Consider the following 27886-nt stretch of genomic DNA (forward strand, 5'->3'; position numbering starts at 1 on the left):
GCAGTTTGTTTGCAGTCCAGTAGGACTTACTCCAGATCCCTCAGTTCTCCTCTCTGATGGGGGTGTTTCTTAGTGGTGCTGAATGGCTGTGAGACAGGGATTCTTTGCTGCATAGGGGTTATTATTTCCAGTTATGAATGACAGTGTTGTGTCCAATTCGTTCCCCTCCTTGATGGGATTGCTGTGTTGAGAAGCACTGCTTAATATTGAGAAAGTTGTTTCGATGTCAGGAAAAAGCCTAAAGAGGTTTGTTGGCTTTCCTACTGTTTTTGGTGGTGTGTGGTTGTCTGGTTTTGGTGGGGTTTGGTTTGGAGGGTTTTGGGGGTTTTTTTGTGAATTAAAAACAAGTAAAGGAATAGCTAGATAAAGAGGGAGAAGTTGGAAGCCTTGTCAAGAGAGTTAATAGCTCCCCTGAAGAAGAGACTTTGTCTTTTAAACCTGTGTCTCTATGGATGCTGACACAGACGGGAAAGAAGTTGTGGGTGTCATGTTTAAATCACTGAAATGAACCGGGAAACATTTCCTGGTTTGTTGCTTCTTAAGCTTTTATTTTAGAGTCTTTGTTATCAGTGATGTTCTGTAATGTTGGATTTAAATGCTAACACTCTTAGTCTTGAGCATAAAGCAAGGCTATGTGGAGGAGAGAATATTACCATGTCTCTTGTATTGCTCAGTCCAAGTGTTCATTACCAAGTTAACTGTTGCTAGATTTCTCAAAGTAGCTATAGAAAAGAGGTTTACATCTTCTCAGTGGTTTCTGATGTGTCAATGTGCAAGCTTTTATCCTGGACTAAGCCCTTGAATTACTATATTAAAAGAACCTTGGGTGGTTTAGCACTCTTAACAACTGCTCAGGCTTTACTGCAAGTAGTCCTTTGGTAACTTTTGTTACATTAATAAGGACAACTTCTGCACTTCTCTTTTATTAATGTAGCCTCTTTTCAGAGGGGGCTGGTAACTATCTTCAGAACCTTTGTGACCCATGGGACTTCAGTGGATCTCAAGAGGCAGTTCAGTAGCTTAAGCTAGTTTTGATTGGAGGTGTAATTAAAGCTGCAGATATTTAGGTGAGCTCAAATTAGCACTGAGTAATCAGGCATAAAATAGTACCATATTTATCCAAATATAGGAGGACAGTGATGGTTGTACTCAGAAAAAAACAATTATGAAGTGTCTCCCTACCTCTTTACAGGAGCCCCAAATACACACTTTAAGCTTTCCAAATGGAGACTCTGACTTTAACTTATTCTCCAACATCAGCTCCCCACTCTGGGAGATGTTTTTCCTACCTGTCTAGACCTTAACATCTGTACCTTCTGCTGCTTCTCCATCCTCTGTGTATAGTGTCGGTGCTGTTCTACATAGAGTTCTTGCAGACTGTGCAACAGTATTCTTTACATGTCCTGTAAAGGACTTGGTGTGAGCTGATGGTTACCACCTTGCCAAGGGCAATTCACAGGCAGCATCTTCACATGCAGACTCCGTCAGGTGACAGTTTTGAACTTGCCTTCCTCTGCAGTGCCTATTAACTACCAGCCTTTTATCTCCTGGTTTGTTGATCACATATAGTGGAAGAGAAGATATGTTTCCAGGCTACTTTTTCCTTTATTTAAACCTTCAGTAAATACAATATTCTCTTTGTGGTCCGGGAAAGGGTGCTTCATCATAATTCAGTGCTCTGTTTTTATTTTTAGAGACAGTTTGCAGGGTGAAATATATTTGTTAAGTTAAACCCTTTTAAAGGTATTTGAGTCCTGTTGTTGTTTCCTGAGTATTCTGTGCTAGTATGGTAACACTTAGGAGTCTTGCTCCATGTGCTTCTTAGTGGTCTTGCTGCCTTGTGCTTATTGTTTCCTGTCTCAGAGCGTGGTACAATGTTTGCAGTTATTTGAACTCTTTCTTACATGTGTTTCTGCAATCATCACACAATGAAGTCATTTCCCACATTTTGCCTTCCTCGGATTTTAAATCTTGAATTAAATCTTGGACAGAAGTGTTAGTCTTCACTTCAAATCATACTTGATTTTTTTAGAATTTGGTTGGGATTTTTTTTTTTTGGTAAGCTTTGATTTTAGTTATCAAAGAGTAGGAGAAATGCAGATAATGTTCAAGTTGCATGTCTCTAAGGCTTTAATATCCTAACCTACAAATTGAATTGATAATACCTTTACCAAGATGCTGTTTAACAGAGGCCAAACATGCAGTGGACCTGAGAGAGTTGCCTGTTCCACCTAACATAATTTAAAGCAGAGGGACAAGTATGTTCAAATTGATTTGTGATTAAGCAAGAGGTTGAAGGGGGAGTTTGCTTATCTCCCCAGATGCACTCAAATTCTGTCCACAATAAAAAGATAAAATATATATATGTATTTTTGATATGTAGGCATTTAGAGACCTCAGGGAGGTTGGTCTTCTCTTTATTATTCTGTGTTAAAAAAACCTTCTCTCTGTGGTGGTTGTTGAATTGCTGAGTTGATTTAGTTAATAGATAGTGATTTTAACTTAAATCAAATGAAAAACAAAACAAAAACTCAAAAAAAAATCCAACAAACACACCCCCCCAATTTTCAGAGGTCTCTAAAAATATATATACAAAAGAGAAAAAAAATTAACTTCCTGTAGAAGAACATAGAGCAGAAAAGTATTTTTTCAATCAGAGGGATGCACTATTACATTTTTATGGAAGCAAGAAAAGTATCCAGTTGTTAAGAGAGCTATAAAAAAAGGATACAGGTTAGGCACAGCTCTTAAAGTGTAGATATATGGGAACGTGATTCCATCCTGTTTCTTTTAAAGAAGATGGTAGTGAAGCTGAAATGTTTGGGCCAGGTCAAATCCAAGATTTTTTTGGGTAAAGCTTTGCTGTAATTCCTGTGTTTAATACTTCTGGGGTCAGAACAATGTACAAACAAAATAACAGAACTGAGAAGATTATCTTGTTTTGGTCAAAAGTTGATCCATATATCCACAAATGCTGAAAGATTATGATCTCAAATTTCAAGCTACTGAAAGAATTACTCTGAGTTATAATATTTCAATGCACATTATACCTCACAGAAAATCTGCTGATGCTGTAATTAGTGAGAAAGTGCATAGATACTTCCTATGCATGTGCGTAAGGTAAAAGCACCAGAACCAGCAGGAATGGCTAAGTAGATAGAGATTGAGCTGGCTCCTTCATCATATTATATCCTTGAACCTTTATTCTTATATTTCATTGTTCATTTTGGCAAGGAAGGGATGACCAAGTACTGCTGACTAAATTTCCTCATTATCAGAGGAACAGCAAAAAACCCCTCTAATGAGATGCAGTGTATACCTATTTTTTGTATATTATGGTAGTTATTGTTATTTTCATTATGAATAGTGGTTTATGGATCTCTGTGAACTATAGTTACTTTGAAAAACAAATGTTGTTGACTGTAATCAGGTGTAGGATGTGTGAGATCTGTGAAGATTTATGAGCAACTAAGCCAAAGCATCCAGCTGCAAATTTGCTATACATTCATTCTTCCATGTCTGAATCATGTCTGAACTAATTTTTGCTGAAAGCCAGAAGAAAGTTTTCATGTTAACTTCTGGTAGAAAAGTGGAGTAGTTTTCATTTCAGTTAATTTATAATTATTCTTGACAGAAATGCAACACAAATTGAACATGTTAAGGTGACATCTTTGAAAGTGCAGTTTTATTTTAGACTGATCAAAATAAGATCAGTCTAAGATAAGATAATGGTTGCAGAATACATGATTAGTACTGTACCATGTACTTAAGTGAGCCCTCTTTGAAGTATCAGTGTGCCCTGGAATGCCAGCACTTCAAAGAATGCTTCCTCCAAAAAGCTGGGGTTAGCCACCAAGGGGTTAATAAAGATCAAAGAAGAGCATACATAAACAGAACTGTTTTTAAACTGGAGGTTAATAACACCATTATCTAGGACAGCAACACCTTAAAGGTGGGCTTGTCTTTTCCCTGACACAGTGCTTTATAATGAGTAGAGGGAGACTGAAACATTTATAGTCAACATTTTTTTCTGGATTGCTTTTTAAATGAGGAATTCAAAGCTTGTCAGTGCAGAAAAGAGTCTCTGTGATACCTGAAATTGGCATTGTTTCTCTAGTTTTGTTTGCATGCTAATTAGGTGGGAATAGATTTTTGGTATGATTCCATGAAAACACTGAGATCTGGAGGCCTGGGCAGGGAATTGCGTTGCCAAATAAATAGGTGGTTGAGACAAAGAGATAATATCGTAAGTATTTACTGTATAAAAGCATACAAACAGCATTTCTACGAGTTTTGAAAATTCAAATCTAGGAATTACAGATCTGTGCTGTTTGTACTGTCTTGTTTATAAGGGGAAATAACATGAAAAAACATCTCTGAAGACACACTTCCCTTACTGACGTTCGCATCTTTTCCTCTACACAGGGAGCACCTTAGGTTTAAGTTGTACAAAGGCCCCCTACCTGCTGTGCAGAGTTCCTCAGAGTTCTGTGCTAAGTCCATGCAGACGTTGTGCCAGAAGTTCATAGCCTGCTTTTTACATCTATTTCTTCTGAAAGATGTAAAGAAGAATGGCACTACTCTCCTGCAAATACAAGAAACCCCCTCTCCACACACACCTGTGTAGACAAAGCTAAATGTTTTCTTGGAAAAGGGTAAGAAGAAGTAAATAGGCTCTGCTGATTTAATGCATTACATTAGCATTCTGCATAATTGATATTATGCCAAGGGAGTTGTACTCAGTGGCCTTGGGCCTTTATTATGACCAGTTCCTGTTACTACAGCAATGACTGTGGCAGAGATTAAGAGCTGGCCTGCGCATGATGTTTTTCTCTTAAGGATACTCAGTTATTTCCATTTGTGGAAGTCTGTATCCTGAAACTATGGGATATGAATGTTTATGTGTGAGGAAAACGAAGATAACATTAGAAGGCAGAGACTGCTAATATTAGAGTACGATTACATGATATGTCTTTTTTGATATCAAATACATTCTTCCTCATCCCTTCCTTTCTTTCTCACACCTGTACATTTTTTTCCCATATTTTTAGTTACACAGTTGCTGGTTAGGCTGCAGAGTAAACAGGTTACTGATGTAAAACCGAATAAAACCAATGAACTCTAACAATCCCAGATAGTTACTGTCATTCAGTTTAGTGTGGCTGCACAAATGCTTATGTGAAGGCAACTGAGTGAGGGAGAGAGAATAGAACTGTAACTGATTTTGCCATCGAAGAAAAGTATAGGTAATGTAGATAGTGTTTCCAAAGATCTCAGTGCACTTATCAGGAGTTAATTAATCTTTAATGTTCTGAAGTAGGTACATTATGAGTGAAGTGCTGTGAAATACACACATTGGTGTGTGTCTGGCCAAGTAATGTTTTAGCTGCAACTTTGACTTGATACTAATCAAACCTTTTCCTGTGTGCTTTGGTAATACAGGTAAAGTGGAAATCAGATCAGGAACCTTATTTACTGAAAAACTCTTTTTCCCTACTGCACTGGTACTCTAATTTAGATTTACCACATGGAAAACACTTGTACATGGTATCTCTCTAGGAAATGCTGAACTTGGTAGTGCTGCTGAGAACTTGCTTTTAAAGTTACATCTTCAGTGTTTGCTTTACCATCATTAAGGTCAATGTTTTATTTTCCAAAGTATGTTATATATTTTTGATCATGTTATAAATTGGTAATACATCTAGATGTGCATAAAACATTTTTTAGATTAATGTTTACAAACGTAGTAGTATGCTGATCGTGTGCTATAGTGTAACTTGGTTTTTTAGATCAAAGTTTGTGAAAGCTCATTACAAGAATATTGAAGGGTTTCAGAAAATGTTTTACTTGCTTTCTGCAATTGCATTTTATTGAGTCAGTTAGTGGAACATACCTTGCATTTTACTGACATGCAAAATATGAGAGATTTTAGTTAATATTCTGGACATCCAGCTGTATGAGAATACAATGGATTTCAATTTACAAGATAAAGCAGCCTCTTACTTAACATGATACCCTGCAGTCTGCTGGAGGCACTTCACCAAAATTTCTGCAGTACTTTTTAGAACTTCAGCACTTCTGTCTTTGAATTGGCAATCAAATCAATGCTGAGGGATGAATGGATTGAGAGCAGCCCTGCCAAGAAGGACTTGGAGGTGCTGGTGAGTGAGAGGCTGGACATGACCAGCAATGTGCACCTGCAGCCCAGAAAGTCAGTTGTATCTTGGACTGAATCAAAAGCAGGGTGACCAGCAGACCTCTCTGCTCCACTCTGGTGAGACCCCACCTGCAGTGCTGCATCCAGCTCTGGGGTCCCCAGCACAGGAAGGGCATTGACCTGTTTGGAGCGAGTCCAGAGGAGGCAACCAAGATGATGAGAAGGGTGGAACACGTCTCCTATGAGCAAAGGCTGTGAGAGAGTTTGGACTGTTCAGTCTGGAGAAGAGAAGGCTACTAGGAGACCTTCCAGTACCTAAAGGGGCTATGACAGAGCTGGAAATGAACTTTCTACAAGGGCATGTAGTGATAGGACAAGGGGAAATGGCTTCAAACTGACAGAGAGCAGGTTTAGATTAGATACTAAGAAGAAAATTCTTTCCTATGAGGTTGGTGAGACTGGCACAAGTTGCCCAGAGAAGTTGTGGATGCCTCATCCCAGGAAGCCTTCCTGGCCAGTATGGACAGGGCTTTGAGCAATGTGGTCTATTGGGAGGTGTCCTTGCCCACAGCAGGGAGGTTAGAACTATATGATTTCTAATAAGGTCCCTTCCAATTCAAACCATTCTATGATTCTTTGATTCAAATCTGAAATGCTTATTGCTGCTTCTTTTTTTTGCTTTTGCCTTTTTTTTGCCTTTTTTTTTTTTCCAAGAAAAAATGTTTGTGTATCCCCACAGGAGATATCTGGATTGAGTTCTTGGAGCATTTTACATGGAAGCAAAAGTTATCTAGATGTAGACCAAGAAATGTTCCTGAACAGCATTAAAATAATCTGACATATATTTTCTTTAAAATCGTGCATTGCTATTTGCATTCTATGATTGCTCTTATGTGTAATTTAGAAGGAACACCTGATATTCTGCATTTAATGAGCTATTGTGACTGAAGTGCATAACAAACTTTAATTGGAAGTTGTAGTAGTCATGCAGTTGGTGATAGAGAAACCACAGAGCCGCCGTCTTTCTTGTTTCCTTTCAAACCTTTCCTGTTGTTATTGATGAATAAGTGGTGTTGCTGCTCTGTTTTTGGCTATGACATTAATTTAGCCCGTGTTTGAACAGTTACACCTTAGAAATTGTCATCAGGGATTGGTTGCCTTGCTGATGGTCTTAGTGGAGAGACCAAGGATTGATTAGGTTCAGAGATTGACTCACCTGCTTAACTCTACAGTCAGAGTTCCAAGGAGGAGTATGTAATCTGAAAATTTATCTTGGTATCTTCGCATAGGTTTATCTGCTTTTAAGTTTGTTGCAATTGCCTTTCGTGGAAGTGTTTTTTCTTGCCCTTGAGACTAGATAGCCTTCTAGATAGATTTTTTTTTTTTTTTTTTTTAGAGCTCCAGTCATCCTCTGTCTCTGCAGATGATTTCTGTAACACTGTACTGTTTTGCCTTTCTTTCAATTTCTTTGTTTCTCTTTTCTGTGCTGTGTTCGTTTATTTGCTACTAATCTAAGGATTTGAATGGGGACTTCTGTGGTGTGCTAAAATCTGTTCTCAGCTAACTGGTAGCCTGTACAGAACTAGGACCTCTCAAACTATTGCTTTTGTAGGTTTACATTTTCTTTCCTCTTCCCCACCTCACACAGCACCTTTACAAACCACGCTAATTTACTTGACTGTTTCTTTTCTGGTGTCTTAGGGGTAGCAGAGTATCTTGAAATACACAATAGATAAGACATTACAAGAAGTGATTCTACAGCATTTGCATGATCCTATTGTCCTTCTCTGGTACTGCTTAGATTCAATTTAAATCTACAGTGTATGAGGACCAGTAGGTAATTCCCATGACTAAAATTCCTTTGCTCTAACACCATAATAAAAGTAATACAGCAGTTGATATGTTTTGTCTCCAATTGTCTTAAATCTTTGAAACTGGTAGGAAAATTGGTTTCTTGTTCCTGGAGTGAAGATAAGTAAGCATTCATGCTTTTTCCCATTGGCCAAAGTGAAGTGACTTTTTTTTTCAAGACACAAAGTCCTGAGGACACAGGAAACATTCTATATTTAATCTCATCTCTGTGCAATTTTAGCAGTTAAGTTAGTTGCATGGAACTGAGAGGAAAGTTTTATCTCAATTCTGAGTACATAGCCTGGTAATTTGGGAAACTGTTTGAAAAAGAAAGCAATATAATAGTTATACTATTTGAACAAAACATTTAATATAAAAGCTTTTTTTCTATTCAGTCAATATTGTTACTAAGGAACCACTAATTACTGTGCATCCCATTTATAGGGGGCCCTGCCAAATCCATGCAAATCATGTGATTTATAATTCATAAATCCCTGATCCCCTGAGAAACTTTGCTCTTGCACTTAGACTAATTGAGTACTTATGTTCATCGATCCAGTCCGTATAGCACCTTTAGTCCATATGGCAGCCTTTATTGTAGGGCTGGGAACTTCTGCTGTCATATATCCCCTGTAGCCCTTGCTGCTGTACTGTTTCCAAAATCTGCTTCCTTGATCCTCTGCTTCATAATCCTTCAGTCTGTCAGCAGTCAGTTCTGCCCAAATCAGAGCAATATTTATGTCTGTCTCCCCCTAGCTGCAGAGGTATAAAGTCTGTGTGGTACAATATTGCCTTTTGGGGATGGGACTGCAGTGGTTAATTGATCTTACCAGTAAGGTAGTGTTCTGGAGTAGCTGTATAATACACTGGCTTAAACTGGTTCTAATATGCATTTCTCCCAGTAGCTGCTCTCAAAAATGGCTCACTTTTAAGAATTAGTCAACATTGGTGTTTATTTTTGACTTTGCAGGCTTTTGTTGCATGTTTTTCTATGTGTAGAGGGTAGATAACTTTTTTTTAATCTTATAATGCAGTGGTTGCCAGTAGTTACAAATACTCAAATACACAGTCTAATAGCTGATATGTATTTGTTTATAATAATCAGTGCACAGGTGAAGGAGATAGAACCCTATGCAAATTTCCTGTGCTGAACTAAAAATAAAAGTAAGGGACTAAAGATGTATTATGTTTCAGGATAATACTTCATGCCTCATCACTGTTACCTACTGTCCTAATAATTTTTTGCATAGTTTTGTGATGTGCTGTAATTGCAATTGTTATCCAGAAGAATGGCATCACTTAATTCTATCAAAACTGTGGAAAGCTAGATGAATGACAAATTAATAATTTACCATCTTTGCATAATACCGTAGCGCAGAATACCAGAAGGATTGATGGCAGAAGAGGTTAACAAATTTTAGAGGCTTCCATTAGCTTTTCGTTGTCATATGTTTGCGGTGCCGACTGAAATAAGCTTTGTAGGGGATCTCAGTCTAGGGAACTAATTACTCGTGCCGATTGCCACGCTGATGAATAGACCCTCATTGTATCGGTCCCCTGAAGACGAGGAGCAGGCTGTGATTCACGACTGCATCCTGGCTGATATTTGATAATAATTTTAACAGATAAATGTAGGAAGGCAGAATGATGAAGTGCCTCTCCGTGCTCTACGACTATCAAAGGCATGCACGTAGCCAGCTGTGTTCTGCCTTTTTTCTATAAACACTGGTGGAGAATTTTAAGTTATTAATTGACCTTTGAATAAACCCGTAGCTTCTTGTGTTTTATAATTTTTCTTTGGTTAATTATTCTAAAATCATTGGGTTTTACAACTAGAGCGTTCCAATTTCAGCATGACTGTAATACAGACTAAGTGTGAAAATGTGATACTGGGGAATTTGATTCCAATACTTCAGTATTTTTCTGGAATTAAGAAATCAGACAGATGAAGACTAGCACTGCTTTTTCTTTGGTGTTAAAAAAAGCCACAGAATTTTAATGAAGAATGCAAAGACAGTCTCCATTTTTATAATTTTTTTTCGGTTGGAATTTTTAATGTCTACAAATTGTGTTTGAGAGTAGGATTATACAAATCATTTTGGCTTTGTTACTACGTTTGAAACCTTGATTTACCGTAAATAAAACTCATTTTAAACCTCAAAGCTAGGAATGTAGATACCAAGTATTTTTTAACATTGTGATCTGTAAATTAGTTCTGGCTATTCACTTGTCAGTGTTGGCAGGTATACCTTCTATTAGCTCCTGGATCAGAAATGGAATTTATATGCATTTTCATCTGTTGTTTTAATACTAGCTATGTAAACAAACAAAATCAGTGTTATTTAATTTGGGCGTACACGTTTTCAGGATATCATGGCTTTCTGTGCCTCAGGCATTTTCTGTTTGTTTATTTGCTATACCTGGAATTGGCATTTTTTATACATTCTCTGGGCTAAAATACTGTTTCACAGTGGCATTCATTCATGATCATCTAACAAGATAGTAACTGGCACTTGTATATGACCATATTAAAAAGATCTACGTATATTTGGAACGTACAATGGAAAATAATGAATTTGGTATAACCTTTTCTAGATGTAATTTTTTAAAAGTATGCCTTCTATGTAGCAATTATTGCACATCATAACATGTAGTTTTTAATTAAATGTAAAAACACAACTACATAAACCAGAAATGCAATCTGATTTGCTTGAAAATAGATTGCTGTTTCACTCTCCTGGAATGGTTTATTTAAAAACAGTAAATGGAAAAGAAATGCATTTTCTCGTGTTGTTCTAAGCCTCAGGGGCTAAATGTAATGAATATTTTAAGAGATTATTTTAATTAAATTCCTGCACATCTAAACAGAGTAATATTTTATTATCACATACATAACCATGTAACTGAGGTATTCATTAAAGTTAACACTTTCTGGACCAAGAATTCATGGCATGATTTACTGACCTTGTGCAAAAAGGCACAAATTAGGAAGAAAAATGAAGGGGGACAGACTTTGATTAATATAGGTAATGCTATACCATATTTATAATAGCCTTTTCCCTATTCTGGTTTATAAATGCAGTCAGTGAGAAAGGTGCCCTGCTGAGGCTGAAATGAGGCTGAAATCGGAGCACATGCCACTAGAGTGTGGGGAAACTGATCACACTGTCAGCAATTCATTTCAAAATGATGTATTTAGTGCTCATTTCACCTTCCAAGAAAAAAGGGAAAGGAGTTCCTTAGACTGGAAGGTGATATTGTTATTTTCAAGGACATACCTAAGTAAAAGATTGCAGAAAGGGGGGAGGTTAAAAAAAAAAAAGGCGAAAGCAGCGCAAACAAGGAGAGCTTTATGCAGAAATTCAGCGCTACCATGCTGTTTGATAATTGCTAACATATGTGGCTCCTCTGTTTCATTGTAGTCGTCCTCGTGAGTTCTGGCGCCTTGACTACTGGGAAGATGACTTGCGGCGCCGGCGACGATTTGTGCGTAACCCCCTCGGATCGACACATCCTGAAGCGACGCTCAAAGCAGCCGGAGAGCATGGTCAGTGTAAAATCTGCCGCTTGCCACCAGCGGCAGGTTACAGTACGTGGTGGCAAAGACTAGACCTTCCCTCCCGTGAGAAGGCATGAAAATGGTCCCAAATCCAAGGCTTCTGTCATTGCATTTCGTGTTCGATACGAGGCTAAACTGATTACTTCATATAAGCACTGTTGGTGTTTGCTAAGCCCCCTCGTTACGTCTTAGCAGGGCTGGCACCTTGTGCATGCTTTGCATGCCAGGTTTGCAAATACAGTTTTTGCTAAGCAGAAGAAAAGTGGATGCAATTTTGCCATTAATCCGTGGACACACTTCCTTGTAAATTACCTACTTATACTTTAGTAACTTCAGAAGAAGGACTTTCCTGGTCAGAAATCCACAGCAATTATTTCAGTGAGCCTTGGCTCTTATCTACCTATCATTACGGGTATATTAGAAGTTAAACTGCACAGATATTTGATTATGTGTAAGTCCTCTAGTTTTTCTACAAGAATTTGATATGGAATAAATAGTAGCAAACGCTGAGATGTAGAGTTACTGCTCAAGAAGCAAAACAGTAATGATGATTTCTACTTAGTGATTTAAAATAGGAGATTTTTTTTTTTCCAGGATTTTTTCCCATCTTCTAATCAGGGATCTCTCAGTTACGTCTGCTATGTCTGTTCTAGAAGAGAATGAGTTTACAAAACTGAGTTTTGTAAATACTCTCAGTTTGAGAATTCTATAGTAAATAAAAATATAAACAATCAAACAAAAACACACCCAAAGCTAATGAACTTTGAGTTTTAATATAGAATTTTATGATTTTGCAGTCTAATGAAGACATTAATAAGATGGAAAAATCTTTCTTGTATTTAAAAATAATTTGCTTATATTTAAAGCTGAGTACCCTTCACCTTGAAGATATATGTCATGGAACAGAATAATTTAAATTTAGTTTTTTTTTTTTTTTCTTTTTTAGATTGTGAATTACTGCATACGTACACACAAATTATATGTGGAGGCATAAACTTTATGCTAATTTAAAATTATAAAGACTGTTGTGTGAATATAGAAGAACATCACTGTTGTAAAGTTAGTTTCTGTCAGGCATCTTAACCTCTTGCACTCAGCCTTAAAGAGCCATTTCTGGAAGAAAATGTCTACAATATGTCAGCTGATATAATGCCAAATGTGACATCAGTCCTCTAAAATAAATGACCGTACAGAGAATAGTCAATAAAGTGATCTGAAAACAATGTTTGTAGAGCCCTACATCTTTGACTATAGAAAGAGGAACAAGATGTAGAATTAATTAACCCATTTTTTGCTTTGGGGCGTGTTGTTCTTAATAGTGGGTGTTGTTTCTAAGCCATGGACTTTAAGGGCACTCGATTTTTTTCTGTTTAATACTCGGCGGACAAACAACAACTGCCCCCCCTTTAATATTGTGGGTCCTTTAAAGTCAATAGATCTTGTTGCAGTTTTATGTATTCTACTTATATTTTCATATTTGGTCTTTAAACTGTTTATCAAAATTTTAAAAGTATCTTTACTTTTACTGAAAAATATTTATATTTGCATAACTAATTCTTCCATAAGTAAACACACGATAATGCAATTTTTTTTTGTTTCATACTACTGTGATATTTTCACTAATCCATTCTATATTTCAAGGGTTATGGCTCATACTCAGTTTGTAATTGACAGGACTACTGTTTTTGTCAATACAAAGAAAGACTGAATAAAAGTAGCCCTATTTCATAGGCATGGCTGGTAGCTAACCCTGGTAATTTAAGCAGTAATTTTCTATCTGCCTTTCTGTTCAGATTTTGACATCCTTAGCAGTCTTCTATTATGTTTAGTTTCCTTTATCCAAAATTTAAATGCATACTGCATTTGTTATCTGTTGTCATTCTGTTTCTTCAACTATCCAGTGAATATTCTAGTTTACCTTAAGTATTATTTAATGTGACTTCTGAAAATATAGATAGTTGCTATCTGCCTGGGTGTGTGTTTAAATGCAACTGTCTTGTTCCAAGCCCTTCCACTGGCAAGGTGTAAATAGATGACCAAAACACAAGCTCAAGTTCAACTGGAAACTACAGATAATGTATAGGAATGCATAGGTAGTTGGGGTTTTTAATGTTTCATTTTGGATTTGTTTTTTTTGGTGTGGTGTTTTTGTTTTGGCTTGGAGGGGGGAGCTGAGTCTCAGAAGGTATAGTTGTCAGAAAGGTCGACTGGAGTGGTCACTTGGTCTATTTCTTTCCGAACAGTGTTTATAAACTTTTAATATTAACCAGTTTCATGTCAGAAAATCTGATTATTTTCAGATCTTTTGCAGTCAGACTTTTGGGCCCTGTTTTCATGATGTAGATATCCCTAGGATTCGCAGAATATTTTCTCCAGTATGTTATGATTTCATATCAATAATTTATCATTAATTATTCCATTTCAATTAATTTTACATGTCTCTGAAGCAAAAGCATTTTTAGATAATGTGTAAAAGGTTCCCTACTGCCTATTTGAGGTTTTCTCAAAACATAACAGACCAAAGCCTAAAATTAGACTTAAGGGATTTTACCAGAAGGGAAGGTGGGAAAATAATGCATAAATATTGAAAAAGTGCTATTGCAATGACCATACTAGAAAACATGGATTTTAGCACAGTTTTCATTAGAAAGTAAACATTATCAACTGCTTGGTATTTTTCAAATACAGCCAGCTGTATTCTCCACCCCAGAGAGCTCACAGTGTAGGAGTCATCCCAATTTGCAACTGTGAAAATTATTCAGAAACAATCAGAAGCCCAGTAAATATTGTTCAGTAAAACCTGAGGAGAACAACAACAATCAGCTCTGTTGCAGCCTAGTTATGTGTCTTAGTAGCAAGAACCAATCTTTTCCAGGGATTGATTTGATTTGAAGGAGAACCTCTGGTGCAGAGGTGGCAGAATAAATACCTGAAGACTAATGTTCTCTGTTCAGACAATCAATACCAGCCCCATGACTATACTTCTGGCTACCTTCTAGTTAAAAACAAATTTTTTAATTCTGACAATTTAATTGCCATTCCCAAGTTCACATTAACTTGCTTGGGAAAAAAAGGCTTTAGGTAATTTTTCAAAGGAGGAGGAAAAAAAAAAAAGATCCTTCCGAACTGGCTATTTGTAAAAGTCAGTCTAATAGTGTATTGTGAGGAGAGGAAAGAGAGGTGAAGGTGGTTCGGTAGAAAGTTTGGGATGGAAAGAGTTAACTCTTTTCTATTCTCCCTTTCACCTACTGTTCAGAAATAGAACCAAAATACTTATATAAATGTGAAAAAAATGAGTACTTTAAACCTGTTGGTATTTTTAAATTGACCCCCAAATGCAAGACTTTATGAGAGAATCTTTAGCTGATAGAAAATACCTTATCGAGATTTTTAAACCAGTGATTTATTGTGTTTTTTAATTGACATTTGTTAAAAAATTTGAGGAGAGGGGGATTAAAACAGTCTGACAGCCTGTAGCATTTCCATCAAGGCAATAGGTGGAGTTCAGGGCTTTGTGACTGCAAAGGACTGGCAGCTGGTCACCTCAAGTATTGCAGTCGACTGGTTAGTTTTATTTGCCTCAACTCAAGGGATGAAAAAGAAGTCCTAAAAATAATATTTTAGAAATCTGTTTTTTCCATTGTTATCTTTTTAAATAAATGCGAAGACTAGAGGGAACCCTTTGTTAAAAAAAATATATATAGTAGGGGGTTTTTAATGTACCTTTTCCTTGAATTGCTTTTCCTAGTATATTTACCAGTCTTTAAAAAAATGCAGTAACTTCTGTATCATGTTTTTGGATACTTTATTTCTCAAATTGCTTTTAAAAACTGTAGTTTGCATGTAGGCAGACAATTCAAAACAATGTGTCATTCTAGCAATGTCTTAAGCTTGTCAGCAGTGTAAGCCAAACTGTTATTTTTACGCCCAAACGTTCAGAGATTTAGCTGGAATAAATACAACCCACTGCAGATGCCGAGATCTGTTTGCAAAAAGCTGCTTGAAGAAGCTGAGTCTTACAGAGAGGTTTGGGAAGGATTGCATGGAATTACACTAATGAATTATAATAATGAAATTGCTGTGCTAGATTAATACTGTGCCAGCAGGCTGTTATGGTCAGTGTGATACACAGGCCATGCCTTGAGGTCTTGATCCTGAAAAGGTGTGTGTGTGTGTGTGCTTAGATCTGCAGGGCTGGAGCCAGAAGCTCCAGTCTCCCCAACAATAGGCAGGCCTGGCAGAGAGTGATTTAGGTTGGAAAAGGCAGAGCAGGGTTTGGGACCTGAAATATGAAATCCAGTGTGATATCCCTATGTGTATGTGTGGGAACTGAGTATGTCACGTGATGTAGTGCTTTGTCATATGTGACTCTGATCAGTAAATACATGGAGAGAACTGGACTGTGGCCTACCTACGTAAGTGCATTTATCTACAGAAGAATAGGTGAATCCATGTGGAATGTATTGTGTTCTGTGCAGATACTCACATGAGCCTGTGTGTGTTGGTTGCAGATGTAGTGCTTTATTCAAGTCAGTACAGAAAAAGCAGATTCTAGTTCAGAGTGTGATGTCTCATTGCCTTCCAGTAGCTAGTCTGCAGGCGGGTAGACAGGCCCTACATCTTCCTGTGCCTGTGTGTACACACGTTCCGTGCATGTCAGGAAATGTGGGTAGCTAACATCGTGTACAGAGAGATGACAAAAACTTACAAAAGCAGACTAAAAGAATTTATGCTCTAAAATCTCTTTTTAAAAAGGCAGTTACGTAAGATGTATGTTTTTTAATCAGTATAATATCATTAATTCGGGAAAGAAATAAAATCTGAGTAAGTGAAAAAGACAAGGTAAGAGGTGTGTACTTCTGTTATCCAGTCATCTTTGGTTTGAAAGTTGCTGTACTGATTTTATTTTTTCTTAAAGACTGAAGGACATAGTAGCATTATGGACAAGTTGTGCTAACTATAAAAGTATTGAGTTTTGATTTTGGTTCTAAATTCAGTCTTAAATGAGACTAGGTCGAGGGCAAGTTTGAAATAGCATGTTCAGTATAACACAGACTCTAGTAGAGGAAGCAAAAAATGGCAGGTCTGTACAGTGCAGATGGGGTTTTTGAAACAACAAGTATAGTTTGCCTTCATTAAAAGAAAAAGGACTCCCCAAAAAAAGGAAAAGAAAAGAATTTATTATCTTGGACTTCATCCTGAGGTGGTTTTGTTCTGTTTTACTTTTTTTGATCTTTAACAGTGCTGGTAGGGCAGTGAGTAAGAGTGCATGTGGTGTGTGTTAGTACACTGATGGTAATTTTACTGCTGCTAACTGAAAATCCTCAAGGGGGAGTTAATTACAGGAAAACCTTCCTAAATATCAGCCGCATATTTTCCATGACAAGAAGGTTTTCGACTCACATTGAACAACTCCAGAATCCAAGTTATCATTATTTACATGAGCACATTTTGCAAGAAAGTAAAATTTGTGTTCGTACAATGCAATTAAAGCTTTACAGTAATTTTTTTTAAGGCTTGTTTACAAATGGCAGTTAGGCAGAAAGGATCATACATACATTGCATTTTATGTTGTATGGCAAGTTAGATTTGTGTTTTTGTGTGGTTGGTTTGGGGTGGGTTTTTTTGTTTGGGTTTTGTTGTTGTTTTGGGGATTTGTTTTGATTTTGTTTTTGTTTTTTGTAAGATTAAGGCCTAAACCAAAACCAGGGTATTTGGTCATTTAGTTTTTTGTGTTGTTGTGGTTGGTTTTTTATTGTTAGGGTTTATTTTTTTGTTGGTTGGTTTTTTTGGGGGTTTTTTTTGTGGTGATTGGATTTTTTTACTTTTCTGTAATTGAAAAGTGTTATTATTTGCAATTTATATGCATATATTTGTTTAAACAGTTTAAACTTTTTGTATTGCCACCGGGGAATTGCTGCCTTCTGTAAATGTTTGCAGATTAACATATTTTTAGAGTAAGCCCGTAGAGCTTCAAATCAAGTGTGGCAGCAATCAGAGCGAGCAGCAACCAGTGTGTTGAAGTTAGTTGGTCCTGATTTGTTTGGTGAATGTTTTTCAAACACGGCTGTGCCATGGGTATTCTCAATGTATCTTTTAAGACACAGTATTTTTATTTTCACCTTAAAAAAAAAAGAAAAAAAAAACCCAACACATAGACTGCTGTATTTTGGCATTTACCTCAGCAAGAGATAATTTACATGTAGAGCAAGTAATTGCCTTTTTTTATTGCCTTTTTTTTCTTTTTCCTCTTTTTTCTTTTTTCTCTTTTCCCTATTTTCTTTTCCTTTTTTTTTTTTTCTTTTCTTTCTTTTTTTTTTCTTTCTGCTGCTGCTTGGAGCTTGTAGTTTAAATAGACCCGGTTTGGACGCAGCAGCGCTCCCGGGGCCGTGCGGGGCGGGGGTGTCGCTGCCCGGGCACGGCGGTGACACATTTCCCTGCCCTGTGACGGTGTACGGGGCGAAACAGGCGCTCCGAGTCCATCCAGAGCTGCTCGTTCACTTCTCTTCCATTCCGAAAATCCCGACGTGAGCCCAGGAATGCCCCCGTGATGCTGGAGCGCTGTGCCCCTTGGAAGCAGGTGCACGCTCTTCTGCGCCTCCAGCCACGATCCTGGGGCAGATTCGTCTCCCCACACGCCACCTCCCCTCAGAATCCACATGCCGCTCCCGGCGGACCGCGCCGCGAATGGGAGCGGGAGGAATCCGAGGGCTGCAGCTCCGGCGGGGCCCGAGCCCGCACCCCTTCACCTTCCCCGTTCCCGGGGGGTTTCCCGCCGGGATGCCGCGGGAGGAGCCCCTGCCTGGAGTGGGGCCGGGCGACTTGTGGCGCCCTGTGGGGGAGCCCCCGGGCCGCCCCCTCCCCGGCTCCCTTTCCCTCCCGCCGAGGGGCCGCCTGTTGCGCTGCCCTCGGGAGGGTCTCGCCGCTCCCGGCCCGCAGGGCACGGTCCTTCACCTTGTGCCCCCTGGGCTGTGCTCAGTTCCATCCCAGTGGTGGTCCGGTGTGCTTGAACCATGGATTTGGGAGTCAGCTTAACACACCGGGCAGTCGGGACCTGCTTCCATCTCCACTTCCCTGGGAAGGCTGCAGGGGAAGGGAATCCGCTGTGTCCTTTTCCCCTCTGTCATAAACACTTGAAATAGAGTTAAACGCTACAGAGAGCACTGGATAATTTTGAGCAGGCTTAATAGGATTAAAACTAGATGTGTCCTAACATTAGAGGATTAAGACAGGTACTTCCACAACTAGTCTTAAACAGTTTTCTTCCTGAACTTTCATAAAAAAAAAAAAAATTACACTCCTTTGTCAGTGCTGCCTCTGAGACCTGACTGACAGCAATGTGTCTCTCTTTCATTTCAGGTCCCAATGAGGATATACTTGTTAAAGGAAAGCAGTCCATCAAGAGTCAAGTTTTAGGAAACCAGAACTCAGAAAGTGAGATTCTCTTGGAAGGCGATGATGATATCATGTCATTCATGGAGGAAAGAGAAGTGGAGAACTTAACAGGTAATTTCACCTATCTGATTTTCTCCTCAGCTTGTTTTCTGTTTAAGTTCTGATCTCCCAGTCTCTGCAGTGAGTCATGGTTTGGGATACACATTGATAAATTGTTGCTTCCCATGATTGGGCCGTTAAGGTTTATTTGAGGAGAGTTGTGCATTTGAGGAGTGTTTGTGCACTCTCTGTTATATAAGTCTTTCTGACTTATATAACCTCCTTGCTTCTGCAGTAGATGTCCATATTCTAGGAAACCCCCCTTAAAGAAAGTAACTCTACCTTGAAACAGGCTTTCTTTGTTTTTTGATCTCATTCCACTCAAATCGTTAGACCTAGTGGACAATTAGGCAAGTCGTCTGTAATTAAAGGGTTTTGAGACCTCTAATATTTTTCCCGAGTCTGTAAAATTGTACATATTTGTTATTTACTTGAGTGTGAAGGATTTTTACACTCACTGGATTTAACTCCATTAAATCCCTAGACGTTCCCCCATTGAAGTTCTTCTTTCTCCACAGACCGTAGTCTTATTAGACTTCACTTTTTTTTTTTCTGAAGAAGGAGAAATAATACTTCAGGTCATTGAACTTAATTAATTTTACACAGTCACATGCAGCCTTTGCTGATGTTGCAATCCTGAGTGCAGTGGATCCATTTCTGTGCATTTCAAAATGGAAAACTGGAGTAAGCAGTGGTTCAGGGACTGGGAGTTATAAAGCTTCTCCGTTGTTATTTGAGGAATGTGAGTTTTTTACAAGGAAAACGCAAACTTCTCTGTGTTCATTTGCTTCTCCTCTGGTATCTTATGTACATTTACTTTGGAGAGAATTGTCAGTTATTGGATAATTCTGGTTCCCGTAGAAGCTAGTAGTATAATCTTACATTGATACGTATTGTACATATAATTCACTGAAAATGCTAAAAATGATTATTTATTGGCATTTTGCTTATCCATGGACTGCATTCCATTCCATTTAATTAACAAAAAAAAAAAAAGCAAAGTTAAAAATGCAGCATAATGAATAAAGAAAACCTGCGTAGGAAGAGTAAAGTAAAATAAATTAACAGGAGAATGATGCAATGGCATTTTCTGTATAGAAATCTTTTATTTTTCACTCCCTACAATGAGCTTCCTTCTCAACAGCCTTCTCCATGTTTCCTTCTATTATTCATTCATTGGTTCGAGTAATACATTCATACTGTAATAGAGGTGAAAGGGGAGTTTAATTATATAATCTTGACAATGGCAATAGGATTAAGAAGTAATCCTCACTAATAAAGTGGTGTGGGTTAGAAATGAAGTGGAAATTGTCAGGGGTCTTCTACAGGACCTGGACTGCCCCAGCTTCTGCAGCTGTCTGCTTGCCCTGTAATTGAATGTCTGCGAGTGATTGAAAAAATGTTATTTCTCCTCTGGATTACATGCTAATGTACAGGGGGCAAAGGGAGACAGCAAAAGAACACATAGCTGCTTATTTCATCCATTTGTGGGGGTGAGCTTTGGGAAATCATGGCAGTTCCACAGCTATCTCATGCCCATCTGCAAACACAATGTATTTGTACATTGGGAATAGAGGGCAAAGCTGCTCTGATCTCAGCAGAGCATCTCTTCTTTTGTCCTAGTGGCACACATTGAGATTGATGCGAGATTAAGGACCATCACCCTCCTAACAATCGATGGAAATGACAATTCATCTGAATTTTTTGTCAGTTATTCTCACGTTGATTACCTGAACGTGTGTACCTCCTTTATAGATGCTTTATTAAAACAAAATTATCTGTGTCAATTTAATTTCTTCCACTGCTTTGCAAAAGTCAGATAATACTGCAGCCGAATAACTTCATTTCCTTACCTCTTAATCAGCTGGATGACAAACCTAACCTGTTTTCTTTCTGTATGTGTTAGTTTATATAATAGGTTCTGCATTGTCAGATCTATGCTGAACCTATTGTTTTCAGTAGTAGTCTGATTTGTCCCTGTGATAAGCCCTGTGGAGATGTGATTATTCCAATAAAAATTCATTCAATTGGAAACCAACCCTCCAGCTGTTTACTCCCACAGTCCCTGAGCTACACTAACACTGTATGGATTCCTTGAACAATATTTAAAGTGGAATCAAAAGCATCTTTAAAACATTTTACTTTAGGCTCTATAACATTGTGTAACCTTAACAATAGATTTCTAGCATCCATGAGGGAACACTTTACAGTTAGACAACTTTGAGCCTTGACTGCTACGTTCATCTTGGTGAAAAGCTATGGAAACTTTCCGGTGACTAAAGAACACATCAGACAGTAAGATTTCAAGTGTTTGTGTGTGCACTCTCTGTATTGCATATAACAGAAGGTATGCAAGTCTATAAGTTTCTCAGAAGGAAAAACATGTCTGAGTAAAAGCTAAATACTGCCATGCTAAAGCCAGCTCTGTATAATGTATGCAGCAGTTTGCAATTGTAGCTGCTTCAGTGTTCAGCAGCACAGAGACACTGCAAATCTATTACATATGTTCTTTTCCAGGATAAAAAGAGTTTTGCTCTTGAAGGAAGAGCTATACTCTTTGCTTTATTTTAATGTTCTTGGCTTGAAAAGCAAATAATTTGCACTCGCGTTCTTTTCAGTTTGAACATTGTTGGTGTTTTCCGGCTTTGGCAGGTCCAGTTGCCCTCAGCACACCAGCTCAGCTTGTGGCACCCTCAGTAGTAGTGAAAGGCACTCTTTCCATCACTCTTTCTGAGCTCTACTTTGAGGTGGATGAAGAAGATCCTAGTTTTAAGAAAATCGACCCAAAGGTAAGAGATCATTGACCCTGAGCTCTGAGAGATGATGACAAATTACCCAAGACCTTTAATTCTTCACTCGACTTCCTTTACCTCTATTGGTCTGCAGTGTTGCTGCTTTAATAACTTTGTGACTGACCATATATGTTACTGAACTTCACATAGGTGACACCTCCTTTCCTTCTCCTTTTTCTCCCCCTCCCACGATTCGCCCCTACTTGAATGTTAATTAGCTTGCTGTGAATAAAGCTCCAGGGAGATGTCTTAAATAAAGACATCTTGAATCACAGGCCTGTGTGAATACTGGAAAGTTCAAGGAGGCATTTTAGCCCAAATGCTTTGTTTTACTTTCCTGATTTTGTGCAATGTAAGGTAGTGCTAAACTTCCTACTCTCCTAAGTTGTGGTATTATTCTATAGAAGATTTTACGGGGCCTGTTATTATTTATTGTGCCTAGGTAGAAAACATAATTGCCCTCCTGAAATACGTTTCTGAACTGACTTGCTAATTTCCACAAACTTTACTTGCTCCAATTTGCTTTTGTTTAAAATTAGTAACCTTCGGTAGAATTCCAATTTCAAAGGGAATATATTTTGCGATTAGCTTAATAAGGGTGCACTTGAATGTTTTCTGCAGTGTCACAGCAGCATTTCAAAAGTATGAGGCAAATGGTAAATATTCTCGCATCCCAACTTAAGCACAGTTGTGGCTCTTGTTTTTTTAAATATCTACTTAATATTAAACAAGGTAATAATTTCTTTGTGAAGGCTACTATTGGAAGAAGTAGTGGTTTTCTGCTTGTCTGTAGAGAATAGCTTGTGTGTTAAGCATCAGTTCAGTTCTTTGTTCCTACTGAGTAAATTGCTTGTATCTGTATTAAAAATGACATTAGGTTGGAAAGCTGGGATTATCAAATCCTATCAAGGAATAAATTTATTTTGAAAAGCAATGCTCTCAAATTGTTAGAGCTAGATTTTAATATAATTAATTAACTAGAATTGTGATTTTTATGTGATATCATAAATGAGATTTAACTTTTCTTTTGGTCCTGAAGTATTTTTGAAATATATTGGAAATTATTTCAAGTATGAGATAGTTCTTAAAATTTTGCAATACTTCCTCTTTTCATTATGTTTAACTAAAAGAAAACCACCAAAACTGAAAAACACTCAGTGGTGAAAAGAATATAAATATAAACTGTAAAGTCAGTTTGATATGTTACTGTATTGCGTTTTCCATCTAAAATCTTCTGCTTTGTAATGCATTAGCATGAGAAAAGTCTTACAGATCTGAATTATTCTACATTTTTTACCATGTTTAGCACATAGAGTGTTTGAGTACAGTTACTAATTCTTACTATTCCTGTTACATGTTTTATGGGAGCATTGACATACAACATATATATATTCATCCTCCTTTCTTTTCTCCTGTTTTTGAGTATTTGCTAGTTTGTTTTTTTTTTTCTTAACTATGAGCAGGCATTCTGTTTTGGCTTGACTGTATCTTTCATTCTGCATCTGAGAGATTTTATTTGGGTTCTTATAACAGGAGGAGTTGGTTATATGAAATACTGGCTACAACTCTTACATTCTGCTTGCGATTGTTACTTTAGCTGGAGGTCTTAAAAAAGACCTTTTGTAATGTCAGGGGGGCGGGCTAAAAATAAAATCTGCATAATTTTATCTTAAAAACCAAGTAAGGTTACAAAGCAGCTTGTTTTCAAGCATTAACACCTCCCTGCCCCACCCTCTGCTGAAGTCAATGTACCTTGATAGCGGTGACTGGAGCTGCTATAGAAAGTGCCCCTTGGAAAAAAAAAACCCCAAAACAAAAAACCAAAACCCAAACAACTAATCCGCTGTAGCTCAGCAAGCCTGCTTAATTAATGAGGCTTCATTTGTTTGATAAATTTAAGTTCCCTGTATATTTGTCTAAACTACTGAAAAGAAAACATTGTGACAAGTTCCTGAAGGAAAACCTGCCTCACGTAGCGATAGCATCGGCAGCGATACGATCACAGTTTACACGCGAGCTCCGGGCTGTTATGGGAAGGAAAGGGTAGCCCCGTGGGCTAAGCCCGTTTTGCCGGGCGATCCAGGATCAGCGCTGGGGGAAAGCGCTCTGGTGACTCCACAGGAGGCTTGCGGAGCTCAGCCGGGGCTGGAGAGGCCGGGAATGCGGCGGCGGGGTCGCCTCCGCGCACCCCGCTCCATCTCCCGGGCTCCTCCCGCAAGGGATAATTTCGTTTTTAACTTAAAGGCAAAAGCAGCTAATGTTTGAATGGGTTTTTCTTTCCAGATCCGTCCAAAAAGAAACGAAAGTAGTCCTTTGGGGCGAGAATTTACATATTTTTACTTCCCCCTTGCTCCCGAAAGGACATGAAAACTTGCTCGAAATGCTCCGAGCCGGCAATTTTTCGGGCGGCTCGAGCGGGTAATCCTAACGTTTTTAAAGCTTAGCAGTGCGTTCCCGATAAAAATCCTGCCAGTATTTCCAAGTCGTCCTTAGCAATCTTAAAGCGAAATCGCTACGGGAAATCAAGCAGATTTTCTTTGGCTTTGGCAGAGGGGGCTCGGGCGGGGAAGGAGATCGGCAGAGAGCACCCGGGCACCGGTGTAGGATCGGCTGGTATCCTGACGGGTTCCTGCTTATCTCCCCGTCTGACTATGCTGAGGTGCGATTTTATGCTGTACTTAAAAATCTGGGGGAAACAAATGTTTGTTTAAAAAAAATATCGACCGGTTACTCTAAATCGCATTAATTATTCAGGGTAGATCTATACTTCCCTCGTGTCTAAGTCAAATGGGGGTACCGCGTTTGCTCTGGAAAGCGAAAGTGAACAGCAATGAATTTTTAAAACAAAATGCAGCGCTTGAGATTTACTGGGGGAATTTAAAGGAAAAAAATTTTAAGGAAAAAAATTAAAGGTGACGGCTGTAGGGTGGGAAACGGCATGCTCCAATTCTGACTAAATTGTGGCGAGCTTCTGTGCGATGCTCCATATATTCAGAAAATTTAGAATGGAAGTTTAAGGTACTAGAAATATAGCAGATGTTGTCACATTCTGAACTACAGAATATATAAGATTTTTTTTATCTTAGATGCCCTCTTTTTTTTTTTTTCGGTAGATGGAAACTTAAAGGGAAGTTTAGAAAACGTCAGTCAATATGCCAGGCTAAGGCTTGGGCTAGGTGTCGCGTTTAGACTATCTTTACATCTCATGTTTTCGTTTCTACTAAAAAATTTACTTTTGAGGTTCAGAAAGAATCTACTTTCCTGAATTTAAGAACCATTCACGAAAAGTCAGCTTAAAGTTAAAGTAATATTTTTATTACTATTTGCAACAAGTCAGTTGTGGGGCACATAATCTGACCTTGGCACCGAAATACATTTAACATCAGTAAAACTTTTTTAAAGGGAGATTTGTACATATAGTTAAATAATTTTCACTTGGTGACAACATTCAGGCAAACAAGAGAGCATAAGAAAAGGACTATACATGGATTGGAAAATGTACCTTTCGGGTTTCGTTTTGAAGTTGCAAAAGTCCGATCGCTTCTTTTTGTGACATTTTAAAAATTCACATTGGAGGACGGGAGGAGAGGCTCTTCCTTTCTTCCGTGCAAGGCGGTGAGAGTTTATGCCGGGAAAACCGTCGGCAAGTTTTTAAAGGCCGAGCTGCAGGTGGGTGGGGGGGGTGGCGGGGGGCGCCTGTCTTTCGCCGCCTCTTTCCGTCGTCGTTCGCGTTAAATAAAAAGTTTTTTAGGCGCTGTTGTTGTTTACGGAGGGCGAGTTTTTGTGCGCGGGGGTGTTAACCCTATAGCTTGTCGAGGCTTTTGGGATTGGTGAGGATTTCTCTGGCTAGCCTCCAGGTCTGTTTGGCAGCGCTTTCCAGGGCCGAGTGGGGTTTGCCCTGAAAGAGGTCTAGGTTGGGCAGGAAGTAGTGGGGGCAGCGCCGGCACTGCAGGCAGGAGATGAGCTGCAGGAGGATGCCGTTCAGCCGGTCCCCCAGGCACGCCTCGTCCCAGTCGGTCTCCCGCGGGTGCTTCTCGCACTCGTACAGCAGCAGCGTCTTCATGTGGTAGTTGTTGAGGGGCTGCCCGGGCAGCTCCAGGTGCCGGTCGCGCAGCGTCTTCAGCACCGAGAGGCACTTGTTCCGACAGCCGCCCATCAGCAGCCGGTTCTCGGCCTCGCCGAACTGCAGCACCCAGGCGTCGCTCTCGGCCGAGCTCTGCTTGCCCGTCAGCGAGTAGCACTCCTTGGAGAGCAGGTTGAAGCCCTCCGCCTTCACCTCCGCCACCCGGTTGGGGCCGGGCCAGGGGATGTGGGGCATGGGCCACTGCGCCGCGCTGCGCGGCCAGATCCCCGTGCACTTGAAGGCGGGCGTGATCTGCACCACGTACCGTTCCCGGATGCGGAGCTTCACCTCGCTGGTGTCCGCGATCATCTTCACCACGTCCCGGTAGCTGCACTTGTCCACGGCCTGGGCCACCAGCGTCTGGAAGCGGGAGCGGATCTTGCGGGCGGACAGGTAGCCCGAGGCGGTGATGAACTCCACCCAGAGGGACATGCTGCGCTTGCGGCCGTCGCTCAGCTTGAGCACGGCGCAGCCCGGCAGGGAGCCGTCGTCCACGAAGTTGAAGACGCCCATCTGGTTGAGGTAGAGCACCACTTCGAACTCGGTGGGCGAGATCACCTCCAGCCCCTCGTAGCGGGCGTCGATCTCGCTCAGGGAGCTGATGAAGCGGGGTTCCTGCACCTCCACCTCCTTCAGCACGTCCGACACGACCTTGCACACCTCCCGGATGGTCTTGGCGATGGCCGCCTTGCGCGCCTGGCAGCGCTCCGTGTAGTATTTGTTGAGCTGGTAGACCAGCTTGGCCTGCGCGGCGATCATGTTGGGGCACAGGTCCGGGCTGTACACCGGGCTCTCGCAGTACGTTGAGGGATCCAATGCTTTAGCGGTGGCTGCAGCTTTGCGGAGGGCACCAGCCAAGTCGCAGACCCCCACCGCCTCCGGGAAGAAGGCGGCAGCGGCGCGCCAGGGAGAGCAATTAAAGAAATCGGGGAGAGCGGCGAAGCACAAAGGAGCGAAGCCCAGCGCTGCCCCGGCGAGGAGGAGGAGCAGGAGCAGCGGGACGGTGCGGGCTGGGCGGCGGCGGTGCCGGTGCCGGAGCCGGTGCCGGAGCTGCGGGCAGCCCCCGCGGGATCCCGGAGCGCAAAGTTTTGGATGGCGATGGGGGCAGGGAAGTCCGCGCTGCCTCTGCGCTCAGGCGCCCACCCCCCCGCGCAGCGACGAAAATGCTGTTTCAATAGTTCATGAAAAAAACCCAACAAAACAGCAAACAAACTTCCCCAGGACTCGCAGAAGGTCCCCGCTGAAATGCCGGTCGGCGGCGAAGTTTAAAACCGCACACGAAACGGGAGGAGGAGAAGAATGCGAGCAATGCCCACAGCGGAAGAGTGAACTCTCTGTCTGTTAGTCTGTCTGCCTCTCTCTCTCTCTCTCTCTTTCAGTCCGTGGCACCGCCAGAGATGTGCATGAGTTTGGCTGCCGCTCGCTCAGACTGTCAGGGGGTGTTGTTGATTTCCCTTTTCCTGCTGGAGGCGTTGGCTGAACCCGGCTCTGTGGCTGTCTCTATCTTTACGCGCAGACGTGTGCACTTGGTCTGTGATCTCTCATTCCTGTCCTGCAGCTCTATATGGATTGTTGTGAGAGAGATGTATTAGAGAGAGTTGTTGACGTTGTTGGTTGGTTTTTTTGTTTTGTTTTGTTTTCTTTGCACAAGACTGTGTTTTATCCTGAGCGGGAGGAGGGCGTAGCTGCCGTGCCTGGGATGGCTTCTCCTCCCCCTCCCCACCCCTGGAGGTGCGCGCCGAGGCTCCCACTCTCCGCGCCTCTCCTGCTGCAGCGCCGTGTGCCCGCGTCCTTCGCTCTCCGTGTCGGCGGCGGTGCCGCCGGGCGCTGTAGTTTATGAATGGGGCCGCGGCGCGGGCGCGGGGCGGGGCCGCGCCGCCAATCGCCGCCGAGCTGTCAGCGGCGCGGCC

General features: G+C 40.3%; 2 protein-coding genes across 4 annotated transcripts in view; one reads left to right on the forward strand and one right to left on the reverse strand.

The window, feature by feature from the left end:
• Positions 1 to 27886, forward strand: part of LRBA (LPS responsive beige-like anchor protein) — a 401405-nt gene that overhangs the window by 200222 nt on the left and 173297 nt on the right. For all 3 annotated transcript variants that reach the window (XM_051790889.1, XM_051790891.1, XM_051790890.1), the window contains exons 38-40: positions 11431 to 11555; positions 18927 to 19073; positions 21714 to 21850. In XM_051790889.1, the coding sequence (XP_051646849.1) occupies positions 11431 to 11555; positions 18927 to 19073; positions 21714 to 21850 (409 nt within the window). The remainder of the gene's footprint in view (positions 1 to 11430; positions 11556 to 18926; positions 19074 to 21713; positions 21851 to 27886) is intronic.
• On the reverse strand, positions 23078 to 27795 carry MAB21L2 (mab-21 like 2). Its single transcript, XM_051790981.1, has one exon. It carries the CDS (start codon positions 26733 to 26735, stop codon positions 25656 to 25658), a length of 1080 nt encoding a protein of 359 aa, XP_051646941.1. The 5' UTR covers positions 26736 to 27795; the 3' UTR covers positions 23078 to 25655.

The sequence above is a fragment of the Manacus candei genome, unplaced genomic scaffold, assembly GCF_025592945.1.
Source record: "Manacus candei isolate 608988 ecotype Guabito, Panama unplaced genomic scaffold, ASM2559294v1 h1tg000028l, whole genome shotgun sequence".
NCBI lineage: Eukaryota > Metazoa > Chordata > Aves > Passeriformes > Pipridae > Manacus > Manacus candei.

Bases quoted from the DNA above. Each gene is read 5' to 3' on its own strand.
- MAB21L2 (XM_051790981.1), bottom strand. From the start codon at position 26,735: ATGATCGCCGCGCAGGCCAAGCTGGTCTACCAGCTCAACAAATACTAC.